Consider the following 23,413-nt stretch of genomic DNA (forward strand, 5'->3'; position numbering starts at 1 on the left):
TCTGGTCTATAGAATAGTCTATAGTCTGGACTATAGAATAGTCTATAGTCTGGTCTATAGAATAGTCTATAGTCTGGACTATAGAATAGTCTATAGTCTGGACTATAGAATAGTCTATAGTTTGGACTATAGAATAGTCTATAGTCTGGACTATAGAATAGTCTATAGTCTGGACTATATAAAAGTCTATAGTCTGGACTATAGAATAGTCTATAGTCTGGACTATAGAATAGTCTATAGTCTGGACTATAGAATAGTCTATAGTCTGGACTATAGAATAGTCTATAGTCTGGACTATAGAATAGTCTATAGTCTGGATATAAATAGTCTATATCTGGACTATAGAATAGTCTATAGTCTGACTATAGAACAGTCTATAGTCTGGACTATGGAATAGTCTATAGTGGACTATAGAATAGTCTATAGTATGGACTATGGAATAATCTATGTGGACTATAGAATAGTCTATAGTCTGGACTATAGAATAGTCTATAGTCTGGACTATAGAATAGGTCTATAGTCTGGACTATAAAGAGTCTATAGTCTGGACTATAGAATAGTCTATATTTGGACTAGAGAATAGTCTATAGTCTGGACTATAGAATAGTACTATAGTCCTGGACTATAGAAGAGTCCTATAGTCTGGACGTATAGAATAGTCTATAGTCTGGACTATAGCAATAGTCTATAGTTCTGGACTATATAATAGTCCTATAGTCTGGACTATAGAATAGTCTATAGTCCTGGACTATAGAATAGTCTATAGTCTGGACTATGAATAGTCTATAGTCTGGACTATAGAATAGCTATAGTCTGGACTATACAATAGTCTCTAGTTTGGACTATAGAATAGTCTATAGTCTGAACTATACAATAGTCTATAGTTTGGACTATAGAATAGCTATAGTCTGGACTATAGAATAGTCTATAGTCTGGACTATAGAATAGTCTATAGTCTGGACTATAAAATAGTCTATAGTCTGGACTATAGAATAGTCTATAGTCTGGGACTATAGAATAGCCTATAGTCTGGACTACAGAATAGTCTATAATCTGCACTATAGATCACTCTATAGTCTGGACTATAGATCACTCTATAGTCTGGATTATAGATCACTCTATAGTCTGGATTATAGATCACTCTATAGTATGGACTATAGGTTACTCTATTGTCTGGACTATAGATCACTCTATTGTCTGGACTATGGATCACTATATAGTCTGGAATATAGATCACTCTACAGTCTGGACTATAGATCATTCTATAGTCTTAACTGTAGAACTGTCTATAGTATGGACTATAGAATAGTCTATGGAATAGTATGGACTATAGATAACTCTATAGTCTGGACTATAGATAACTCTATAGTCTGGACTATAGATAACACTATAGTCTGGACTATAGATCAAAAATTAACAAAAAATATCACATTTTAAATTTGTTTTAAATTTATTCTAATTATGCAATATGTTTTTTTAAACAAATTCTGTTCTAAATTTTAACTTTCTCTTTATTAATTAATATGTTATTGTTTTCTTAAATATGTCACTTAATAAAGAGAAAGTGCCCTTTATTCTTATATTAAGCCGTTTTAAAAGTTCTTTTGCTTTTTTTGTAAAGATTCCTATTGTTTAACTAACTTTTTTGCCAGACTTTAAATTTTAGCCAACATTTTCAATATTAAAATTTATGATGACAGGCTTTGTGTTGAAGACTTATTGTTAAAATAAAGAAAGATTGAAATAAATAAATATTTTATAGTTTCTTTTATTTTGATATGTTTTATTGTTCTTATTGTTTTTGCTGAATTTGTTTAGTTTTTCTGATTAAAAGTTTAGAACTATTCAGCATAACAACAAAAGCAATAACAATAAATAGTTTTATGGTGTTCTTCTCTTTGTAGAGAAAAACAAGCATATTGAAAAAAAATAACAACAATAAATATAAAATTCTGTAAATAAAAAAAATTTGCATAGCAATCTTTCAAAAACAACTTTAGCAGCTATAGCAAGGCAGCAGTCAGCAGAAACTATGAATAATTCAAAATTGTTTAAATAAAAATCGAGTAATAAAAAACAAGATCAAAAAAAGTTTTTGGATTTTATTTTTCAAAGAATAGCATTAAGAGTAAAGAGAACTTTTCAGTTTAGCCCTATGAGGGTGTTAGTGTTGTTGTTGTTTTGGGCTATTTTGATGTTGTACGCTGAAACCCTCTATACAAACTGACAATAAACTCTGAAACCCATTGGAGATTTATGTAGCAAAAAAAGGTCTAGAGTAGATTAAAATAATTTTTATGGTTTTTAATTTTCTTGTTCTTTTCATTTGGAGAGATTTTTTATGTTTATGATGTTTTTGTTCTATTTAATTTTTGTCAAATTTTAATTAGTTATTAGAGAAACTTTTAACCCTTTTTTTCTAGGTTTATGAATAAATTTTTATTACAAATTACTACTGTGGATTTGTTTATTAAAATTGTCATATAGAATGAGCGCAAATAACTTTAAAAATGCAGTAAAATTGTATTTTAATTTTAATTAAAATCCATTAAATTTAAAATCTTTACATTTTTTACATTTTATTTACATGATGTTAAAAATGTAAAATTTAGTAAAATTCTTAGTAAATTGAAAAAAAAATGAATAAAATTTCTAAAATTAACAATCATATGACTTATTTACATTATTTACATCGTGTCAACAATAGGTAAATAATGTGAAATTAACTATTAATAGTTAAAAATCATTAAAATTTAGTAAAATTCATTAAATTTCAAATCTTTACATTTTTGACATTTTGTTTACATTATGTAAAAAATGTAAGATTTTGTCAAATTCTTTGTATATTGTATGAAATTCCATAAAATTCTGAAAATTACCAAACATATGTATTATTTACATTATTTACATTGTGTAAACAATAGGTAAATAATGTAAAAATAAATTATAATACATAAAAATCATAAAAATTTAGTAAAATCCATTAAATTCTAATTCTTTACATTTTTGACACTTTGTTTACATGATATAAAAAATGTAAAATTTAGTAAAATTCTATATAAATTGTATGAAATTCAATAAAATTTTGTAAATTAACAGACATATGAATTATTTACATAGTGTCAACAATAGGTAAATAATGTAAAATTAACTTATAATAGTTAAAAATCATTAAAATTAAGTAAAATCCATTAAATTTCAATTCTTTACATTTTTGACACTTTGTTTACACGATGTAAAAAATGTAAAATTTTGTCAAATTCTTTGTATATTGTGTGAAATTCCATAAAATTTAGAAAATTAACAAACATATGTATTATTTACATTATTTACATCGTGTCAACAATAGGTAAATAATGTAAAATTTACTTCTAATAGTTAAAAATCATAAAAATTTAGTAAAATCCATTAAATTTAAATTCTTTACATTTTTGACACTTTGTTTACACGATGTAAAAAATGAAAAATTTTGTCAAATTCATTGTACATTTTATGAAAATTAATAAAATTTTTAAAATTAACAATCATATGACTTATTTACATTATTTACATCGTGTCAACAATAGGTAAATAATGTAATATTTACTTCGAATAGTTAAAAATCATTAAAATCAAGTAAAATCCATTAAATATTAATTCTTTACATTTTTGACATTTTGCTTACATGATGTAAAAAATGTAAAATTTTGTCAAATTCTTTGTAAATTGTATGAAAATCAATAAAATTTTTAAAATTAAGAAACATATTATATATATTTACATTATTTACATCGTGTCGACAATAGGTAAATAATGTAAAATTTACTTTCAATAGTTTAAAATCATAAAAATTTAGTAAAATCCATTAAATTTGAATTCTTTACATTTTTGACACTTTGTTTACATAATGTCAAAAATTTAAAATTTTGTCAAATTCTTTGTAAATTGTATGAAAATCAAAAAAATTTTGTAAATTAACAGACATATGAACTATTTACATTATTTACATAGTGTCAACAATAGGTAAATAATGTAAAATTTACTTCAAATAGTTAAAAAATCATTAAAATTAAGTAAAATCCATTAAATTTTAATATTTTACATTTTTGACATTTTCTTTACATGATGTAAAAAATGTAAAATTTTCTCAAATTATTTGTTAATTGTAAGAAAATTAATAAAATTTTGAAAATTAACAAAAAATGCATTTATTTACATTGTTTACATCATGTCAACAATAGGCAATTGATGTTAAATTTCTCTAAAATGACAACATTTTAAAGACTTTTCAACAACAGTTCAAAAATTGAATTGTTTACATTTTTGACATCCATGTAAACAATATAAAATAGTGTCAAATTCATGTTTAAGATGGAATATTATTAAAAACATTCAAGTTGTTATAATTTTAGAAATCTGAATTCTTTACATTATTTACATCATGTCAACAATAGTTAAATAATGTAAAATATCACCCAAAATGTCTAATTTCAATGAATTTAAAGCAAAAGTTTAAAAAAATCTTAATTGTTTACATTTTTGACACCATATTTACACTATGTAAAGAATGACATTTACATATATTTTACATTCTCTACGTTTTATTTTATTGATAAAATAATTATATTGCTATAAATGTGACATTTTAACATTATTTACACCATGTCAACAATAAGTAAACAATGTAAACAATACAATTTTCTGCCAAAAAAGTAAAATTAATGTCTACATTCCATCAACTATCCACAAACATACAAAAAATAATTCAAGTTTTCAAGTTTACATCATGTAAAGAATAGGTAAATTATGTAAAATCCGGCTCAAATGCAAAAAAAATCTTTAAATTTTGTTTAAATTTCTAATTCATGTTTCAAAATTTACATTTATTTATAAATCCCTGTTAAAAACCTTCAAAGACTTGTGTTAGATTTCTTGTTCGCCAAAATCTGCTTACTTAACATCTTTATTTCTTTCTTTTTTTTTCTGTCACACATTCATGTTTATTTTCAATATTTATTTTTAATTTTCTTTTCCCAACAATATTTGTCATTATTATGGTTGTTGTTGTTGCTTATGATTATTAAATTAACTTCCTTTTAGCGCAGAAGAAACTCAAACGATGTTTGGCAAAGTAGACACATGTTGCAAAAAAGAAATCAAGAAAAAAAATAATTCACAATTACCACACACCCTCTTATAAGTAAATGTACCTCCTTAAAGAAAATTATAATCTTAAGACGTTTTTTTTCTACACTCTGCTCCTCAACCAAAAAACCTCAAAGGAAACCTCTACGAGAAGTTTAACCATATGGTGTGTACTATATGTTTCATTTGGTAGGAAAATTATTGCTTTTTTTTTGGTATAAAATTTTATTTACTTTATTTTCGTGTGTTTGTCTTGGAGGAAAACATAAACAGCTTTGAAAAATAATATTTATGAGATTTTTCAAACACTTCTTATACTTTTTTGGTAACGCCTACTACCATGATGAAAATCATCAAGAAAAAAAGTCGTTAAAAAATATTACAACAAAGAGGAAGAAGAATAGAAAAAAAAAGAAACACGCATGAAGGAAGCTTAAAAAACATGATACAGTGGGAGGCAAAAATTGAGACAATAACTGAATTACAGTCTTTAGTCTGGACTTAACACTGGCTTACACTCTGGACTACCGTAGGGACTAAAGTCTGGACAATAGTCTGACCATAGTCTGGCCCATAGTCTGAACAAAGTCTGGACTATAGTCTGGATTATAATCTAGATTATAGTCTAGATTACAGTCTGGACCATATTTTAGATTATATTCTAGTCTATAGTCTGGACTAAAGTCTAGTTCATAGTCTGGACTAAAGTCTAGTCTATAGTCTGGACTAAAGTCTAGTCTATAGTCTGGACTAAAGTCTAGTCTATAGTCTGAACTAAAGTCTAGTCTATAGTCTTGACTAAAGTCTAGTCTATAGTCTAGTCTATAGTCTAGTCTATAGCCTAGTCTATAGTCTAGTCTATAGTCTAGTCTATAGTCTAGTCTATAGTCTAGTCTATAGTCTAGTCTATAGTCTAGTCTATAGTCTAGTCTATAGTCTAGTCTATAGTCTAGTCTATAGTCTAGTCTATAGTCTAGTCTATAGTCTAGTCTATAGTCTAGTCTATAGTCTAGTCTATAGTCTAGTCTATAGTCTAGTCTATAGTCTAGTCTATAGTCTAGTCTATAGTCTAGTCTATAGTCTAGTCTATAGTCTAGTCTATAGTCTAGTCTATAGTCTAGTCTATAGTCTAGTCTATAGTCTAGTCTATAGTCTAGTCTATAGTCTAGTCTATAGTCTAGTCTATAGTCTAGTCTATAGTCTAGTCTATAGTCTAGTCTATAGTCTAGTCTATAGTCTAGTCTATAGTCTAGTCTATAGTCTAGTCTATAGTCTAGTCTATAGTCTAGTCTATAGTCTAGTCTATAGTCTAGTCTATAGTCTAGTCTATAGTCTAGTCTATAGTCTAGTCTATAGTCTAGTCTATAGTCTAGTCTATAGTCTAGTCTATAGTCTAGTCTATAGTCTAGTCTATAGTCTAGTCTATAGTCTAGTCTATAGTCTAGTCTATAGTCTAGTCTATAGTCTAGTCTATAGTCTAGGCTATAGTCTAGTCTATAAACTAGCTATAGTCTAGTCTAAAGTCTAGTCTACAGTTTAGTCTATAGTCTAGTCTATAGTCTAGTATAGAGTAGTCTATAGAGTAGTCTATAGTCTAGTCTATAGTCTAGTCTATAGTCTAGTCTATAGTCTAGTCTATAGTCTAGTCTATAGTCTAGTCTATAGTCTAGTCTATAGTCTAGTCTATAGTCTAGTCTATAGTCTAGTCTATAGTCTAGTCTATAGTCTAGTCTATAGTCTAGTCTATAGTCTAGTCTATAGTCTAGTCTATAGTCTAGTCTATAGTCTAGTCTATAGTCTAGTCTATAGTCTAGTCTATAGTCTAGTCTATAGTCTAGTCTATAGTCTAGTCTATAGTCTAGTCTATAGTCTAGTCTATAGTCTAGTCTATAGTCTAGTCTATAGTCTAGTCTATAGTCTAGTCTATAGTCTAGTCTATAGTCTAGTCTATAGTCTAGTCTATAGTCTATTCTATAGTCTAGTCTATAGTCTAGTCTATAGTAGTCTATAGTCTAGTCTATAGTCTAGTCTATAGTCTAGTCTATAGTCTAGTCTATAGTCTAGTCTATAGTCTAGTCTATAGTCTAGTCTATAGTCTAGTCTATAGTCTAGTCTATAGTCTAGTCTATAGTCTAGTCTATAGTCTAGTCTATAGTCTAGTCTATAGTCTAGTCTATAGTCTAGTCTATAGTCTAGTCTATAGTCTAGTCTATAGTCTAGTCTATAGTCTAGTCTATAGTCTAGTCTATAGTCTAGTCTATAGTCTAGTCTATAGTCTAGTCTATAGTCTAGTCTATAGTCTAGTCTATAGTCTAGTCTATAGTCTAGTCTATAGTCTAGTCTATAGTCTAGTCTATAGTCTAGTCTATAGTCTAGTCTATAGTCTAGTCTATAGTCTAGTCTATAGTCTAGTCTATAGTCTAGTCTATAGTCTAGTCTATAGTCTAGTCATAGTCTATCTATAGTCTAGTATATAGTCTAGTCTATAGTCTAGTCTATAGTCTAGTCTACAGTCTAGTCTACAGTCTAGTCTATAGTCTAGTCTATAGTCTAATCTATAGTCTAGTCTATAGTCTAGTCTATAGTCGAGTCTATAGTCTAGGCCATAGTCTAGTCTATAGTCTAGTCTATAGTCTAGTCTATAGTTTATACTAATTTTTCTCAACAATATTATTTGTGTACGATTACTTTTTTGCTTCACTGTGTTGATGTTTATGTAAATGAGTTTAAAAGGAATATGCCTTCAAGATTTGTTAAGATGTCTATAATATTTTTTACACAAAAAAAAGTCCATTAAAGATAAACTTTTTTGCGAAACATTTTGTTTAACATTTCCTGACAGTTTAATATTTCTACGCACATTTCGCAAAAAAAGTACAACATTTGCGAAAACATACATTTTGTAATATGTATTTTTTAAAATAAACCTCAAGGCTTAACTGCAAAACTCTAAAAATTAACAACGAAAATTGCTTTAAAAGGAAATCTATTCAAAAAACATTTAAACTATATCTTTGTTATGGTAAAAACTTGTTTAAACGAAGATTAACTTACTATAGGGTTATTAAACCTAAAGCTTTTGTTTTCATTTATTATTGTAAACCACTTAAATACTTGTTGTCTTTTATAAGATTTTCTATAGAAAAAAATACATTGCCCTCATTTCCGGTAAAATCAATTGAAACAAATTTTCTTTTCTATTCAATTGATTTTCTACACCACCCCCTCTACGCAATAGTAAATTCACACACACACATCTTAAGTTACTTATGCTCAATGCACTTTATTATTTGCAAAATAAAGTCTTTGTTCCCGGGGATTTATTGGTTCGCCCCCCCCTCCGCCACACTGCCCTTACAAATGCTTGATCAAATACAATAGATTAAACATACACAAGTTGTTCTAATAATCTTTTTTGTCAAAGTCAATTTTTTCTAAGCAAAGAAATGGTCGTATCTAGTAGTTTCCGTTCTGTATGTTGTATTTCCTTCATAAGTTTTAAGACACCCTTTTGTTTCGTCTTAATATTTTTCTTTTCGCTCTAAAATAAATTGATTCATAAATGTAGTTATAAGAAAAAAATTTCCATTATCTTTTCAAAAATGTTCTGAAAATTAGGGATGCTGTTAGCTGGTTGCTATTGTCTAGCTGTATGTAAGATTTCAATTGTCCAAAGTGGTGGTGGGAATCATCATCATGTTAAAATTAATAAAATAAAATGCTATTAGAATAAAATAAAATGGAATTTGAGACCAAATATTGAAGTTTTAACAAAATAAGAGGATTAAAAAAAAAATGACTTCCTACCCTTTACAGACACCCTCACATTCCTTAAAAGCTAAATAAATTTATAGACAAAGTATATGGTAAAAGTATATGGTACAAAGTATATAGTACAAGTATATGGTCTTGACTCTAGGCTATCTATAGACTCTAGTCTAGTCTATAGAAGTCTAGTCTATAGTCTATAGAAGTCTAGTCTACAGTCTATAGAAGTCTAGTCTATAGTCTATAGAAGTCTAGTCTATAGTCTATAAACTAGCCTATAGTAGTCTATAGTCTAGTCTATAGTAGTCTCTAGTCTAGCCTATAGTCTAGTCTCTAGTCTAGTCTATAGTCTAGTCTATAGTCTAGTCTATAGTAGTCTCTAGTCTAGCCTATAGTCTAGTCTCTAGTCTTGTCTATAGTCTAGTCTATAGTCTAGTCTATAGTCTAGTCTATAGTCTAGTCTATAGTCTAGTTTATAGTCTAGTATATAGTCTAGTCTATAGTCTAGTCTATAGTCTAGTCTATAGTCCTAGTCTATAGTCTAGTCTATAGTCTAGTCTATAGTCTAGTCTATAGTCTAGTTTATAGTCTAGTAGTCTAGTCTATAGTCTAGTCTATAGTCTAGTCTATAGTCTAGTCTATAGTCTAGTCTATAGTCTAGTCTATAGTCTAGTCTATAGTAGTCTAGTCTGCTATAGTCTAGTCTATAGTCTAGTCTATAGTCTAGTCTATAGTCTAGTCTATAGTCTAGTCTATAGTCTAGTCTATAGTCTAGTCTATAGTCTAGTCTATAGTCTAGTCTATAGTCTAGTCTATAGTCTAGTCTATAGTCTAGTCTATAGTCTAGTCTATAGTCTAGTCTATAGTCTAGTCTATAGTCTAGTCTATAGTCTAGTCTATAGTCTAGTCCTATAGTCTAGTCTATAGTCTAGTCTATAGTCTAGTCTATAGTCTAGTCTATAGTCTAGTCTATAGTCTAGTCTATAGTCTAGTCTATAGTCTAGTCTATAGTCTAGTCTATAGTCTAGTCTATAGTCTAGTCTATAGTCTATCTATAGTCTAGTCTATAGTCTAGTCTATAGTCTAGTCTATAGTCTAGTCTATAGTCTAGTCTATAGTCTAGTCTATAGTCTAGTCTATAGTCTAGTCTATAGTCTAGTCTATAGTCTAGTCTATAGTCTAGTCTATAGTCTAGTCTATAGTCTAGTCTATAGTCTAGTCTATAGTCTAGTCTATAGTCTAGTCTATAGTCTAGTCTATAGTCTAGTCTATAGTCTAGTCTATAGTCTAGTCTATAGTCTAGTCTATAGTCTAGTCTATAGTCTAGTCTATAGTCTAGTCTATAGTCGAGTCTATAATCTAGTCTATAGTATAGTCTATATTGTAGTCTATAGTGTAGTCTATAGTCTAGTCTATAGTGTAGTCTATAGTCTAGTCTATAGTCTAGTCTATAGTCTAGTCTATAGTCTAGTCTATAGTCTAGTCTATAGTCTAGTCTATAGTCTAGTCTAGTCTAGTCTATAGTCTAGTCTATAGTCTAGTCTATAGTCTAGTCTATAGTCTAGTCTATAGTCTAGTCTATAGTCTAGTCTTAAGTCTAGTCTATAGTCTAGTCTATAGTCTAGTCTATAGTCTAGTCTATAGTCTAGTCTATAGTCTAGTCTATAGTCTAGTCCATAGTCTAGTCTATAGTCTAGTCTATAGTCTAGTCTATAGTCTAGTCTATAGTCTAGTCTATAGTCTAGTCTATAGTCTAGTCTATAGTCTAGTCTATAGTCTAGCCTATAGTCTAGTCTATAGTCTAGTCTATAGTCTAGTCTATAGTCTAGTCTATAGTCTAGTCTATAGTCTAGTCTATAGTCTAGTCTATAGACTAGTCTGTAGTCTAGTCTATAGTATAGTCTATAGGTTAGTCTATAGTCTAGTCTATAGTCTAGTCTATAATCTAGTCTATAGTCTAGTCTATAGTCTAGTCTATAGTCTAGTCTATAGCCTAATCTATAGTCTATTCTTTAGTGTATTCTACAGTCTATCCTATATACTAGTCTATAGTCTAAACTATGTTCATTCTACAATCTAGTCTACAGTTTTGTCTATAGTCAGCTATGGTCCAATCTATAGTTTATTCTACAGTCTAGTATATAGCCGAGTGAAAAATTTAGTCTATTTAGCAGTCTACAGTTTAGTCTATAGTATAGTTTGTAGTCCATGTATAGTCTAGTGTATTATTATGGTCTAGTCTAATATAGACTATAATCGCGTATTTAGATTTTTTGGAGTGTTTTTTTTTTTCAAGTTATTTTTTTAATTTTTTTTAAATACAAAGTATTACTTCATGTAGTCGCTTTTCTCGTTAAAGTCTTCATTTATTAAAATTTTATTCAAATCACATTTACTGACAACGTCGAAATTCCTGCTAAAAAAAACTGCCAGCCAGCTATATTAATAAAGTAAGTAAATAATAAAGTACAAAAGCAAAAAAAAGAAGACAAAAGACCAAAAAAGTACGAAAAGATATTAAACGAAAAAAGCTCAGTGTAGGAGTACTTACTTACAGTTGGTGGAAAAGAGGGGGGGGCAGTTTTCACGAAAATGTTAAATAATTATGCAAATATTTTTTTTTTGTCGTTAAAGTTTTTAAAGAATATTGTTTAAAAAGAATGTTGAGGTTGAAAAAAAAATTAAAAATTCGTCACGCTTTTTTAGACATAATATTGAGAATTAATAATGAGTGATTTGTTATTAAACAAAAATTATTTAAAAACACTTTATAGTAAACAAATAAATTTTTTTTAAACACTAGATCCAAAAAAAAAAAATATTTATTATATGAATCACTTTCCCCCTTTTGTTTAAACACATTTCCCCTAATTTCCTTTAGTGTTTTTTTAAGTTTTTATTTTAAATGAAAACTAAACAAAACAAATACAAAAAGACGTGAGAATTTAACAAATTCTAGTCACGTTTACAACAACTATTTTTGTAGTTTAGCCGTAAACTAACTAAAAGCAAAGACTACGTACCACCAACTAGTACTTGCAGTAATAGTTCATATGTAAGAAAAACTTGTGTTAGGGAAAAAAAGTGTTAAATTAAAATTTTTTTATATTCTTTTTCCTTTTAACCCTGGTGTGTGGCTTAAATGTCAGTTGAAAATTTATGGTTTTACTATTTAAAGATGTATTTCTTATTTCCATTGTTCTGTTGTTTCTTATAATTATTACTCACCTTCAACTTTAGCTAATGCCAAAACCGAAATCGTTTGCAGAGCTGGTATAGCCCAGGCTACAAGATGAAAAAGATGTGATTTATTTTCAATGGCTTCGTGACCCCATTTGAGACCAGCAGCCAAAAACCAAGCAAATGCCAAACATGACCACCAGGCAAAGGCCGCCATACAGCAAAAATATAAAGCCATAAAGAGTACAGTACAGGCGGTTGACTGGCGATGACCCTAAAATAATAGAAAAATAAGTTTGAAGAAAATAAAAAAAAAAATTTTAAATTAATGAACAAATTTTATAAATTACTTCAACTTACTTGTGTTATAGTGGACATCATTTGTAATCTACCCAGTCTAACTGGTGGTGGAAATGGTTCGCGACAGGATACTGAATCACCGGCTCCTAAACCGGCTACATAAGCACAACCCACCACCAAATAGCAAACTGCTAAAAAGACTATAGCTCTTTCGGGATAACGAAAACGTGAGGAATCTATGAGGAAAGTAAGGACCTGAAAAAGTAGAACAAAATATAAAAATTAAAAAAAGCTTCTCGAAAGCTTTTGTATAAAATTATTTTTTTTTAAGTATAAACAAGTTTCTTATAATATTTAATGTCAAAAACAGCTGTTTCTTTGTTTTAAGAAAATTTTTTAAAAAGCTTTTGGAGAGTTTTTTAAACTAACAAAAAAGCTTTTTGAAAGCTTTTATACAAAATTATTTTCTTTAAGTATAGACAAGTCTCTTATAATATTTGATAACAAAAATAAAATTTTCTTTATTTTTTTTTTAATTTTTGAAAAAGCTTTTGGAGAGCTTTTTTAAAAACTACAAAAATTTAATCTAAAACTATACAAATAAAAGAGAAAACGATTTTTAAATAAAAAGCCAACGTTTAACACATAAAAAACAAAAAAGCTTTTAGAGAGCTTTTATAAATTTTTGTTTCTTAAAGTTTTTTTCAAGTTTCCTATAATGTACGTTATAAAAACAATACTTTTTATTTGTTTCTTGAATTTTTTTTAATTTTTTAAAAAGCTTTCGTAGAGCTTTTTCAAAAAATTTTATCTAAAACTATACAAATAAAAGAGAAAATGATTTTTGTATAGAAAGTCAACGTTTAGCTCATAAAAAACAAATAAGCTTTTAGAGAGCTTTTATGAATATTTGTTTCTTAAAGTTTTTTTTTTTGTTTCCTATAATGTACGTTATAAAAACGATGGTTTTTATTTGTTTCTTGAAAAATTATGAAAAAGCTTTTGCAGATCTTTTATAAAAAATCATAATATAAAACTAATTTAAAAAGTTAAAAACTAAAATAAATGATAAAAATTAAATAAAAAATCAAAAAAAAAAATAAAAATCAAAAAAGCTTTTAAGGAGCTTTTATAAAAATTCATTATCATGAAGACTTGACAAATTTCTTATAATGTTTGATGCTAAAACGATGTTTTTAATTTATTTCTTGAAAATTTTTGAAAAAGCTTTCGTAGAGCTTTTGCCCAAAAATGTTAATTTCATTATAAAAACTAATTTAAAAGGTACAAAAACTAAAATAAATTATTTTTGAGTAAAAATCTAAAGCTCAACACTTAAAATAACAAAAAGCTTTTTGAGAGCTTTTATAACAACGTATATTCATAAGGGTTAAAATTGTTTTTTAAAGAAATTCGAAATCAAAACAAAGTTTTCCATTTATTTCTAAAATATTTTTGAAAAAAGCACTTGAAAAAGCTAAAAGCTTTATAAGAGCTTTTATGAAAAGTTGAGTTAAAAGCTATATTTTGTGTATACTTTAATAAATTTCTTAAGGAATACTAAAATAACTTTATTTTTAAATGTTTTTAAAATAAAACACTTAACTTTTAAAAAAGCTTTTAAAGAGCTTTTACAAAAAAGTATGCCTTAGTGTTACAAATAGATTTTCAATGAAAAATGGCGACTAGGGCGGTTTTTTTATTGATTTAGTACAAAAATAGGAAAAAGCTTTTTGAGAGCTTTTATAAAAACTTAAATTTTTAAAGGTTATAAATTCATAATTCATATTTGATTAGAACTAGCAATTTATTTTTACCGCAAATAGCCTAAAATACCAAAATGATTCCTTAAATTTCCAAAAGCTTTTATAATAAATAAAACAACCTTTTTGAAGTATATGGCATATTTAAGTGAGCTTTTTAAGCTTTATTCAAATATTTCAAAATAGTACTTTAACTTCAGTTTTAAACTTTTTCTTTATGTATCTTTAGTTGTCAACTGCGTAGGTGTTTCCCTGTTAGTTTATGGTCAAATGATAATTAAATCTCAAACTGTGACAGCTGTCATAACACATCTTGAAAGCTCATTTATTTTAGCTAAACTTTTTTTTTTTGTATTTTTTTAACTTTTTCTTCTCTGCACGAAAACAAAGAAGGGACATAGCTAGTAGTGTACTATTTCTTCTCTTACAAGATTGTACGTTTCTTGTGTATAAAAATTACTTAAGTTCTGCATAATTTATTTAAACTACGCATTTATGCAAATTTTTTTAAACAAAACAAAAATGCGAGAAACAAAAAAAAAATGTACTTCAACAGAAAACTACACCCACTTTTAAAACAAAAAAAAAAATACTTGAGAATACAAAAAAAATTATGTAAATAAAATACTAAAACCAACAGAAAAAGAGTTATTAAGAAATGTTTAAACAAAAACCTGGTCGTAAATTACAGAAATATTAAAAAAATGTATAATTTATAGTGCGTTAAAATTATAACCGAAATTGTGAGCTTTTAAATTGTTTTTTAAAATGTACAATTATAAAAACAATAAAAAATGTTGAAGCTCAAAAAATCTACTTTGAAGTTGGAGAAAAATGTGCTGTTTTTAAGGCTGGTGCCGAAAACGCGTTCGTTCAAACGCACCAAAAACCTCACCCAATCGGGTAAATTAAAGAGGAGAGATATTAACCTTTAAAATGGCATAAATGTTAGACCATAGTCAAGACCATAAACTAGACTATAGACTAGACTATAGTTTAGACTATAGACTAGACTGTAGACCAGACTATAGACTAGACTGTAGACTAGACTATAGACTAGACTATAGACTAGACTATAGACTAGACTATAGACTAGACTATAGACTAGACTATAGACTAGACTATAGCCTAGACTATAGACTAGACTATAGACTAGACTATAGACTAGACTATAGACTAGACTATAGACTAGACTATAGTTTAGACGATAGACTAGACTGTAGACCAGACTATAGACTAGGCTATAGACTAGACTAGAGACTAGACTATAGACTAGACTATAGACTAGACTATAGACTAGACTATAGACTAGACTATAGACTAGACTAGACTAGACTATAGACTAGACTAGACTAGACTATAGACTAGACTATAGACTAGACTATAGACTAGACTATAGACTAGACTATAGACTAGACTATAGACTAGACTATAGACTAGACTAAAGACTAGACAAGACTAGACTATAGACTAGACTATAGACTAGACTATAGACTAGACTATAGACTAGACTATAGACTAGACTATAGACTAGACTATAGACTAGACTATAGACTAGACTATAGACTAGACTATAGACTAGACTATAGACTAGACTATAGACTACTATAGACTAGACTATAGACTAGACTATAGACTAGACTATAGACTAGACTATAGACTAGACTAGACTAGACTATAGACTAGACTATAGACTAGACTATAGACTAGACTATAGACTAGACTAGACTAGACTATAGACTAGACTATAGACTAGACTATAGACTAGACTATAGACTAGACTATAGACTAGACTAGAGACTAGACTATAGACTAGACTATAGACTAGACTATAGACTAGACTATAGACTAGACTATAGACTAGACTATAGACTAGACTATAGACTAGACTATAGACTAGACTATAGACTAGACTATAGACTAGACTATAGACTAGACTATAGACTAGACTATAGACTAGACTATAGACTAGACTATAGACTAGACTATAGACTAGACTATAGACTAGACTATAGACTAGACTATAGACTAGACTATAGACTAGACTATAGACTAGACTATAGACTAGACTATAGACTAGACTATAGACTAGACTATAGACTAGATATAGACTAGACTATAGACTAGACTATAGACTAGACTATAGACTAGACTATAGACTAGACTATAGCCCAGACTATAGTCCAGACTATAGACCAGACTATCGTTCAGACTATAGACCAGACTATAGTCCAGACTATAGACCAGACTATAGTCCAGACTATAGACCAGACTATAGACCAGACTATAGACCAGACTATAGACTTGATTATAGTCCAGGCTATAGTCCAGACTATAGACCAGACTATAGTCCAAACTATAGACCAGACTATAGACCAGACTATAGACCAGAATATTGACCAGACTATAGTCCAGGCTATAGGCCAGACTATTGTCCAGACTATAGACCAGACTATAGACCAGACTATAGTCCAAACTATAGACCAGACTATAGTCCAAACTATAGACCAGACTATAGTCCAAACTATAGACCAGACTATAGTCCAGACTATAGACCAGACTATGGTCCGGACTATAGACCATACTATAGACCAGACTATAGACCAGACTATAGACCAGACTATAGACCAGACTATAGACCAGACTATAGTCCAGACTATAGACCAGACTATAGGCCAGACTATAGACCAGACTATAGTCCAGACTATAGACCAGACTATAGTCCAGACTATAGACCAGACTATAGTCCAGACTATAGACCAGACTATAGTCCAGACTATAGACCAGACTATAGACCAGACTATAGTCGAGACTTTAGACCAGACTATAGACCAGACTTTAGACCAGACTATAGACCAGACTATAGTCGAGGCTATAGACTAGACTATAGACTAGACTATAGTCCAAACTATAGTCTTGTTCATAGACTATAGCTGTTGTTAGATTTTTACTCCCGAAACTTTTGAGGGTTAATTTGGTTTAAATCGTTTACAAAACCATTTATTTGCATAAATTTACTTGTTTTTTTTTTTCTAAAATAAATGTACAATTTGTTGTGTTATGTTTATTTTAAATTTATTCTATTGTTTATTTATTTGCTGTTTAAATATTGCTTTGTGTCTGTGTGTTTTTCTTCATTATATGATTTTTTTACAAATTTATTTTAAATTTGTTTTTGACCACCTCTTTTTGTTGGTTTTTGTGAACCAAGCTGTTTATAGCAGCACGCCTCTTAACAAAAAATTTACTTAGAAACTCATTATTTCATTCAAACTGTCTGTCTGTCCCTCCTTGAGTTAGAAAATCATTTTCATAATGTTTTCATTTTGTTTTTTTGTTTAAAACATTTGTGGGAGTTTTTAGCCGTTTTTTCGTTAAACATTTTATTGTTTTGTTAAAAATGTTTTCCTTTGTACATTTTCTTTGAAAAATATTTAACAATTTGTCAAAATTAAACTTATTGCTTTTTTATTTGATGTTTGCCATAAAGTAAAGAAATTTAAACGAAACATTTTGTTCCCATGCAACATCATTTGTCAATGGAAAAAGATTAATGGGAAATCATTTGAAAGGAAATAGTTGTAAAGAAAAACTAGTGAAAAACACTCGAGGGTTTTGTAGGGAATGTTCATAGGGAAGGCATGGAATGGGGATTATTGAACTTTGTTGTAAATGTTACACTTGAAAGCAAATTAAAAGCTTTAAAACATTAATTCAAAGCTCCATAAAAGCTTTAAATGATTTTGAATTTAAACAGAATTCAAAATATTGAAAATATTTTTTTTTAATTTACAAAAGCTCTTCAAAAGCTTTTGTATAATTTTTAAATATCTATAAATCTGAAAATCTTTTTAGTATTACGACCTACAAGGGAAATGCATTAACTTTTTTAAAACTTCTTTTTTGTGTGAAAATTTAAAAGCTTTTACATTAAACGCTCCTTAAAACCCAAATTCCAAAATCTGCAGCCCTTTTATGTTGTTTGCCATTTATGGCAAAATATAATTGCAAATGAAAATGTTGACATTTTCAGTTTTCCTTTTTTAGATTTTCTCATGTTTCCAGACATTTTCCTAGTGTTTAGACAACATGTTCATTTTGTAAATAGGAAATTTTTTGGCAAAATGAAAATTGCAGTTAAAAGGCTAAACATCATCGTAGCAAAAGCATCATTAAGACACAGACAAGAGTGTTAAAGCTTGTATGCAGGGGGATTAAAGGTTAGGGAGAGATAAACCCAGCAATTAAGGCAAACAAAAAGCTTTATTTTAGTTAAATCTTTACTTAACTAATGTGATATAATCTTACAAATAAGGAGAGTTCATTAAAATCTGATGAAAGGAAGCTTTAAAGCTTTGCTAGTATGAAAGCTTTTAGTTCAAAATGGACTAAAAAATGATTTTTATATAAAAGCTTTTAGTTAAACGTTTAATAGACAATAATGATTTACTATTTAAATTGCTAAAGAAAGCTTTAAAGCTTTGTTAGGTTAAAAGCTTTCAGTTTAAAGTGAAGCAGAGAATAAGAGGAAAACATAATTCTATTTAAGAAAACTGTATAACGGTGCTAGTCTGAAAGCTTTTAGTACAAATTAAAGTGGAATTTAGTTAATAAAAGCTTTTTTTAAGCTTTGTTAGTAGGAAAGCTGAAATGTAAAATGAATGTGAAAAGAAAAGAAGCCTGATTTAAGAAACGGCGAAGCTTTACTTAAAGAAAAGCTTTCAGCATGAAATGTAATAGAATTTGTAAAGATGAGAATGAGGAGTTATCAAATAACTCATAAAAGAAAGCTTTAAAGCTTGTTATAGGTAAAAACTTTTAGTTTGTAGAAATGCTAAGAATATGGTCTTCAAAGAAATTTATATAAAAAAGCTTTTTAGTTTAAAAAATATAAAAGCTTTCAGTTGTAATTGATGAATTGTGATTTTTTGTTTTTGCAAAATTAAAGGTTTTTGGTCCCATAAAAGAAAGCTTTAAAGCTTGAAATATATAAAAACTTTTAGTTTGTAGAAAAGCTATGAATATGGACTTAAAAGAAATGTGTATACAAAAGCTTTATAGCTTCAAGAATATAAAAGCTTTCAGTTTTAAATGAAGAATAATGATTTTTTTTCGTAATGATAAAGGTTTTTGGTCTTATAAAAGAAAGCTTTAAAGCTTGAAATAGGTAAAAGCTTTTAGTTTGTAGAAAAGCTATGAATGTGGACTTAAAAGAAATGTGTATAAAAAAGCTTTATAGCTTTAAGAATATAAAAGCTTTCAGTTTTAATTGGAGCATTATGAATTTTTTTCGTAATCTTAAAGGAGTTTGGACTTTAGAGACTAAAGAAGACGTTTTGAGGCTTGAAAAACGCTTAAAGCTTATTTGATATAGAAAGCTTTTCAGTTTAAAAACAGATAACGTTTTTGAAAAAGCTTTTATCCACACATTTTTTGCTGGGTTAACCTCCTGTTAGCCTCCTATAACTTTCCTATTTGCCTGCGGCTGCATCATAGTTCATGTTGGTGTCTATATGAACTTAAAACTTTTTGTTGATGGGTGTGTGTGACAAAAATTTGTTGTTTGACTTTTGGGTGTTAAAAAACAATTGATGTGTGTCTGCCGCTGTTGACAAATGAAGTTTTAATGATGTGATCTCATGTCGAAGTGCTCGGTTGTAGTTGTTGTGCTGATTGCAGTTGCTGCTGTTAAATGATAAAATTTGCAACTAATATTTATTTAACACAAACTTTAGAAATATTTGCTGTAAATATAAATAGAAATAACACAAAGCTTTGCATGTTTTTATTTTCCACATAATTAATATTTATGAAGAAAATTTTGTATTTGAATTTATTTATTTATGAATGAATGTCTAAAAGTTTTTCTTGTTATTACAAAGAAGAAAATAATATTTTTCCTTTATTAGGCCTAAAATTATCAAGAAATGTAATTTATCATGAATTATAAGGAACAGGGAAGAGAAGGAGTTAGGGGGAAAATACAAAAGAAATTCAAATCACGTTTTCTGTTTCTAAACATTAATCATCATTGTACATAACGATAATGATGATGACAATAGGATAGAGTGGAAGGTTTTGGTCTCTTATAATGTAAAAGCTTTTAAGTTTTCTACATGCAGACCAACTGCCGTAAATGGCTTCTAAAGTGGTCATAATACTTGCAACAATTTTTATATCAACATGTTGTTGATTGTAGTGGTGTCCCTTTCTTGCTTGTAACTGTGACATGATTTTTTCATTTTCATTTGTAAAGATTTGTAGTCAAAAGTTTCTGTCTACAGTTGTAGTATATCTGTCTGTCATCTGACTAAAACATTTGCATTTTCTGTAGTCAAATATTAAAATATCAAATTTTACCTAATGCAGCAAATTTGTATATCATGGTTTTATCTCCAAAAATTGCAGTTATACCCCAAAAAAAAATAGAAAAAAAAAAATATCAAAAACTCTAGTGTACTCAATCTATTTCACTTGTCATGTACAAGAGCTTTTAGTAGAAAAAAAAATAGTAAATAAGATAAATTTATTATTAAGTTTTAATATTTAAACTGATATGACTATATAGCTTAAGTAGTCTAAGCAATTTTATAAGTTTCTTTTAGTAAAAAATGCCATAAAAATTGAAATGTTTTACATAAACTACAAAAAAATGTTGACAAGTTACAACTTGTTAACTAAAAGTAAAGAAACAAATATGAAGGCAATTTTAAACTTAAGAAAGGAACAAGTGTTTTTGGGTTAAAAAATGCTACAATTGCCGTAAATTTAAGATATATGTATAAAAAAAATAAAAAAGCTTTTTAAAGCTTTCTTACATTTCTTCTCTTAAATAGTGAAATAAATCGATTAAAAGTCAAAAATTTTATAAAAAACTAAAAATTTAAAAAATTTTACTTTTTTTGTAAAAGCTCTCAAAAAGCTTTGGCACTTTTGAAAGGCTAAAAACCATAAAATTACCCTAAATCCTGCAAATACCCTTTAAAATATCTTAAAACTAAAAATTTAACAAATTCTACTTTTTTTTTTGTAAAAGCTCTCAAAAAGCTTTCGCACTTTTGAAAGGCTAAATAACATTAAATTACCCTAAATCCTGCAAATACTCCCTAAATCCTGCAAATACTCCTTAAAATACCTTATATATAATTTTCTAAAGAAAATTTTAAAAATTAAAAAAAGCTTTCTTTAAAATTTTCTACCTAATGTTGAAAAAGTATCAGTTTAAAGTAAAAATTTTAATAGTAAACTAAAATTGTATTTAATTAAGAATTTTAAAACGAAAATTCCATTTTTTTGTAAAAGCTCTCAAAAAGCTTTTGCACTTTTAAAAGGCTAAACTACATAAAATTACCCTAAATCCTGCAAATACCCTTTAAAATATCATAAAACTAAAAATTTAACAAATTTCACTTATTTTGTAAAAGCTCTCAAAAAAGCTTTTGCACTTTTAAAAGGCTAAAAAAAACATAAAATTTCCCTAAATCCTGCAAATACCCTTTAAAATATCACAAATATCATTTTTTTAAGAAAATTTTAAAAATTAAAAAAAGCTTTTCAAAAGCTTTCTTAAAATGTTTCTACTAATTTAAAAATATTTCCTAAAATTTTGCTTAAAAGCTAATTTTAAGTGACAAAATCAAATAAACATAAGTTTAATTGTAAAAATTTTTATATTTATAAAAGCTTTTTAAACAAATTTGAAAAGCTAAGAAAAAAGCTTTCTCTTATTTTTGCTGAAAATTTAAATTTTTAAAACAAATTGCAATTTAGAAATTGTAAAAGTGAAAATTTTGCATATTTTTCTTTAATAATTGCCTCAATGTAAAAGCTTTCTGTAAATGTTGCTTAAAAATAGGTTTACAGTTGGAAAATTCAATATAAAAACGTAATTGTAAAAATTTTAATATTTACAAATGCTTTTTAAACAAATTTCAAAAGCTCTGACAAAAGCTTCCGAAAGAGCTTTCTGTTGTTTTAGCTTAAAAATAGGTTTACATTCAGAATATTTAAGGTAAAAACTTAATTTATTGAAATTTTTATTATTTTTCAAAAGCTTTTAATAAAGTTGCAAAAGCTCTAGTAAAAGCTTTCTGTTTATTTTTCATAAATATTAAATTTTTAATAGAAATATCAAGTTAAGAAGTAAAAAAATTAAAAATTTTGATTATTTATTAAAAGCTTTTGAAAAGCTTTCAGCTTTTACTAGCGATAATTGTGTAAAAATTCGGTTTTTAACTTAAATATAGAGAACTTACCGTAAACAAACAGCTAGCCACACATACGGCCGCCCAAGAGCCTACCCAATATCTAAGAACGGTACGTTCTTTTTCAGGGAAAAACATGGCATGACAGGGAGCACCACAGTCGCGTTTATCCTAGAAAGAGGGTAAAAATAATGAAAAAATTTAATAAGATTTTTCTTGTCGTATCAAATAATAGTTAATAAAGCAAAAAATAACATACTTTTAAAATAATTGACAATCCTATAGAATTTAACAAACAAATTTCAGTTATAATATTATTGTAGATAAAACAACAAAAGAACTAAGGTAAAATAATATTTTAGTTAAGAAGCGAAGAAAAAAATAAATAAAGAATCTAAATTTTTATTACATTTGTCTTCCTTTTGTGAAATGTTAGCAAACAAAGCGTAATATTTGTTAAAATCCTCCCTCATCTTCCTACAGGTAAGAAAATAAATTCACATCTACACTCACATGTACTTATACCTTTTGCAATAATAAAACACAAAACAACAAAAAAGTCACATCCTGTTATGGAATTCACTACATATGCCTTAATGTATGCTACAACAAAATTGTTGATGTTTGAAATACAGAAAAATTTTGTAATTGTATATGTTCAGTGAACAAATAATGGAGTATAGTACTTAAAGTACTTTACTCTCCTTCTCCTAATATCGCAAAGCAAACTCCCTCACGAACATGTTTAAACAACAAATAAAATAATACATATAACAAGCACCAGAGAGTAAGTCTATAAAAATTGAAAGAAAGCTCGCTAGCGAAGCTCATTAAAATTTTAAATTTTCTTCTTCATTTTTCAAATCAAACGAAAAAAGAAGATGTTTTACACGCACAACAACAATAACGTTTGTTATATACAGAGAAGCTGCTTTCAAGGAAACGGAAAAAGTAATGTAAGCATTAGATGTATGAGTCTATATAAAAGCAATATTATTTTGTTAAAAATGCGTATTTTAAAATACTCTTGTTCTTTCACCCTTAGATTTTAAGAAAGTGAAAAGCATTGTCTAT

General features: G+C 27.9%; 1 protein-coding gene across 1 annotated transcript in view; it reads right to left on the reverse strand.

The window, feature by feature from the left end:
- Positions 1-12,082: 12,082 nt before the first annotated feature.
- Positions 12,083-23,413, reverse strand: part of LOC119609546 (frizzled) — a 70,996-nt gene continuing 59,665 nt past the window's right edge. The window contains exons 2-4 of the mRNA XM_037964380.1: positions 22,391-22,510; positions 12,433-12,627; positions 12,083-12,346 (exon numbers count right to left, since the gene is read on the reverse strand). Coding sequence (XP_037820308.1) covers positions 12,113-12,346; positions 12,433-12,627; positions 22,391-22,510 — 549 coding nt within the window. The 3' untranslated portion in view covers positions 12,083-12,112. The remainder of the gene's footprint in view (positions 12,347-12,432; positions 12,628-22,390; positions 22,511-23,413) is intronic.

This window comes from Lucilia sericata, unplaced genomic scaffold (genome assembly GCF_015586225.1).
Source record: "Lucilia sericata isolate MDLA Ls3-8-SP2 unplaced genomic scaffold, ASM1558622v1 Contig001002F_arrow, whole genome shotgun sequence".
Lineage (NCBI taxonomy): Eukaryota > Metazoa > Arthropoda > Insecta > Diptera > Calliphoridae > Lucilia > Lucilia sericata.